Here is a 2568-nt window from a genome sequence, read left to right as displayed (position 1 = left end):
AAGAGAAGGCACTTGGCATCACTCATTTAAGGATCTCTTCTACCAGTGTTTTCTACCCCACAGCTTTGTAACATATAAAACAGACGCCTTCCACAAGGTTAGACCTTTTCTTGTACTCTAGCATTTACAAATAGGAACTTCGATTTTAATGCAAAGTTTAATTAATGAAATTAACCGTTTAAAAACTACATTAAAACTATCAGAGAGCAGAATTAAGCACAACATTTCTGTCCTATAACTACATATTAGCAGTCTGACCGCTGCAAAAAATAAGAGCTACGGCATTACAGCTTTAGAGAGGTTTAACGTAGCAGTTGCCAAAATTTGGGAAAAACCTGCAATACAATACCATTACAAGATTCAGGAAGTTACCTGTGTCGTTTCCATATTTGCAACATAATCAAAAGTGAAGATCTTTGGCTCGGGCTTTGAGTGCAGACGGATGGTGTTTGATGAAAGAACAGATAAACACAAGCCTTGATCTCCATCCGCTGACACAGTTCCCTCCGAAGGGGGACGCACCCTTACGTACACTTTGATAGCATCACCTTCAACACTAAACAAATATTTATGCGTTAGATTACTCTGCAGTAGATCAATCAGCCATCACAAAAAACCCCAAACAGATTAAGCACGTGAAGTCACGCAAAGGTGTCTCCTGAACACACAGGACTGCTTCCGGCTGTACACGTCAACTCCCTACAAGGCACAGATTCACTGAAGGTAACGCAGCAGATGTAAAACCAAAGAACATCAAGTTATCAGCATTTATTGCTATTGCACGTAATTGGAGCTCTGAAAAAATAGGTTTCATCTTGAACTTGAAATTTATATAAAACTAGTGTTATAATAAAGGTTCCAGGAGTTTCTATGGGCTTCAAGAATCCTCCTTACTACTGGAAGTCACAGAAGACTTTACAAGAGGTGCTACATTCCAGCAAGAAAGTTACTTGCATTTTTCTTTGCTGCTTACAAGAGAAGGGAACAGAACAGTTTTTAAAATGAGGGAAGGGCCTAATGACTGAGATGGAAAAGACTAAAAGCAAACAGGATTCAGCTGAGAAAGGGAAGATGCTATACCGGATTTAAGACACGCCACGCTAACTTGCCAAGCTGGCTTTCACTAGCTAATATTATACTGAGTTGTGGCAGAAAATGTTTAACTTCGAAGGAGGGCTTTTTGTTTTAGCTTAGCACTTCCTCATAGAACTGAAGTTCCTCTTCAGAGAAATTCTGAAGTCCAGCTGCAGAATTAGTGGACAAATAAGAATTTACTGCATGGGAGCATTCTGAGAACAATCCTTTTACTAAGAGAGCATTTTTCTTTAAAAACTGTAAGTAAATGAGGTGAGAAAGGTAACAATCTCGTGCAGGAAAATACTGAAAGAAAAAACTTCAAATTATTTCATGAAGTTATTATAGTAGATTTTGTTTGCACTTTTTCAGTGTGGTTATTCACACATGGGAACTATCTGATACTACTTTACCTGGGTGAGCTCAACAAAGGTAACGCAGAGTCACGCAGATCTCCTACAGAGTAAAAGTGAAATGTGAAATAAATTACTGAAAAAAAACCACATTTAAGAAGAAAATACGGTAAGGAGTACTGAGGGTGATAAACAGCCTTATAAATACCCACTTCACGCACAAATCGGAACCGCACAAAAATATTTAGTAACTACTTTCCTTTGACGGAAGGTTGGTGGTTTCTCGCAAAGCCAGAGAAAGCTCCAATCCTATAACATGAACACGCATCTACTTACAAACGTATGTGCAGTGAGCGGTCTCTTAAATTAATGTATATGAAGTTTTGTAAGTGTGTTGGAGAATCAGCAACATAAATGTTTGCAGTATTATAAATTCCCATCACATTTGAAAAATTGCTAACTTGCAGACAAAACAACAACACAGCATGAAGTAGTTTTATTGATGTGACCACAAAACCTCAATTTCCTAAACCTGCACAATTGAGTAGCTGTATCGCTTTTGCTGTTATGAACCAATACTGAGCATCTGTAATGCATAAAGCTCTCCTTTACGTATGAGCATTGTTTTGGACAGCTTCACATTCCAAAAAAATGTCATGTATGAAGCTGTGGTTTCAGCTAGAGCCATAGTTATAGCCAGAACTGCAGTTTTAGCTGGTATGTAGGAGACTTTTAATACGCTTGAGCAAGCAGAATCAGGGGCAGGTGTGAGACAAGGGGAGCTTATCCCCAAGGACAGGATGCTCTTATCTCCACAGACGGAATGCCCCAGGACTCCCAAATGCCATTAAGAGATGTAGAACCTGCTCAACAGACATCAAAGCTATTAAGTTCTGATTTCAGCCTTTTCACGGCATCAGGTTATCACCTCACAGGTAGGTATGCTGAGTTATTTTTTATTTAAGGGTGAATCTGACATGACATTATTGCACATTGGTTAATCAAATTAGTAATTAACATACTTTTTTAAAAAAATGAGTAAAATGACAATGAAAAATAATTTACCAAAATATTCCACTAATAAGCACTTTATAAAGTCTCTAGAAGCGCACGTTTCATTGTAGGAAGATCCTTTTAAAAG

General features: G+C 38.1%; 1 protein-coding gene across 1 annotated transcript in view; it reads right to left on the bottom strand.

Moving 5' to 3' along the window:
• The window catches only part of KIF15 (kinesin family member 15), a 26191-nt gene extending 24667 nt beyond the window's left edge, over positions 1 to 1524 (bottom strand). The window contains exons 1-2 of the mRNA XM_009878793.1: positions 1488 to 1524; positions 373 to 556 (exon numbers count right to left, since the gene is read on the bottom strand). Of these exons, the coding sequence (XP_009877095.1) occupies positions 373 to 387 (15 nt within the window). The 5' untranslated portion in view covers positions 388 to 556; positions 1488 to 1524. The remainder of the gene's footprint in view (positions 1 to 372; positions 557 to 1487) is intronic.
• Between the last annotated feature and the right edge of the window lie 1044 nt (positions 1525 to 2568).

The sequence above is a fragment of the Apaloderma vittatum genome, unplaced genomic scaffold, assembly GCF_000703405.1.
Source record: "Apaloderma vittatum isolate BGI_N311 unplaced genomic scaffold, ASM70340v1 scaffold2141, whole genome shotgun sequence".
NCBI classification, from domain to species: Eukaryota; Metazoa; Chordata; class Aves; order Trogoniformes; family Trogonidae; genus Apaloderma; species Apaloderma vittatum.
The sequence above is the reverse complement of the archived record's forward strand: the minus strand, read 5'-3'. Positions and strand labels throughout refer to the sequence as shown.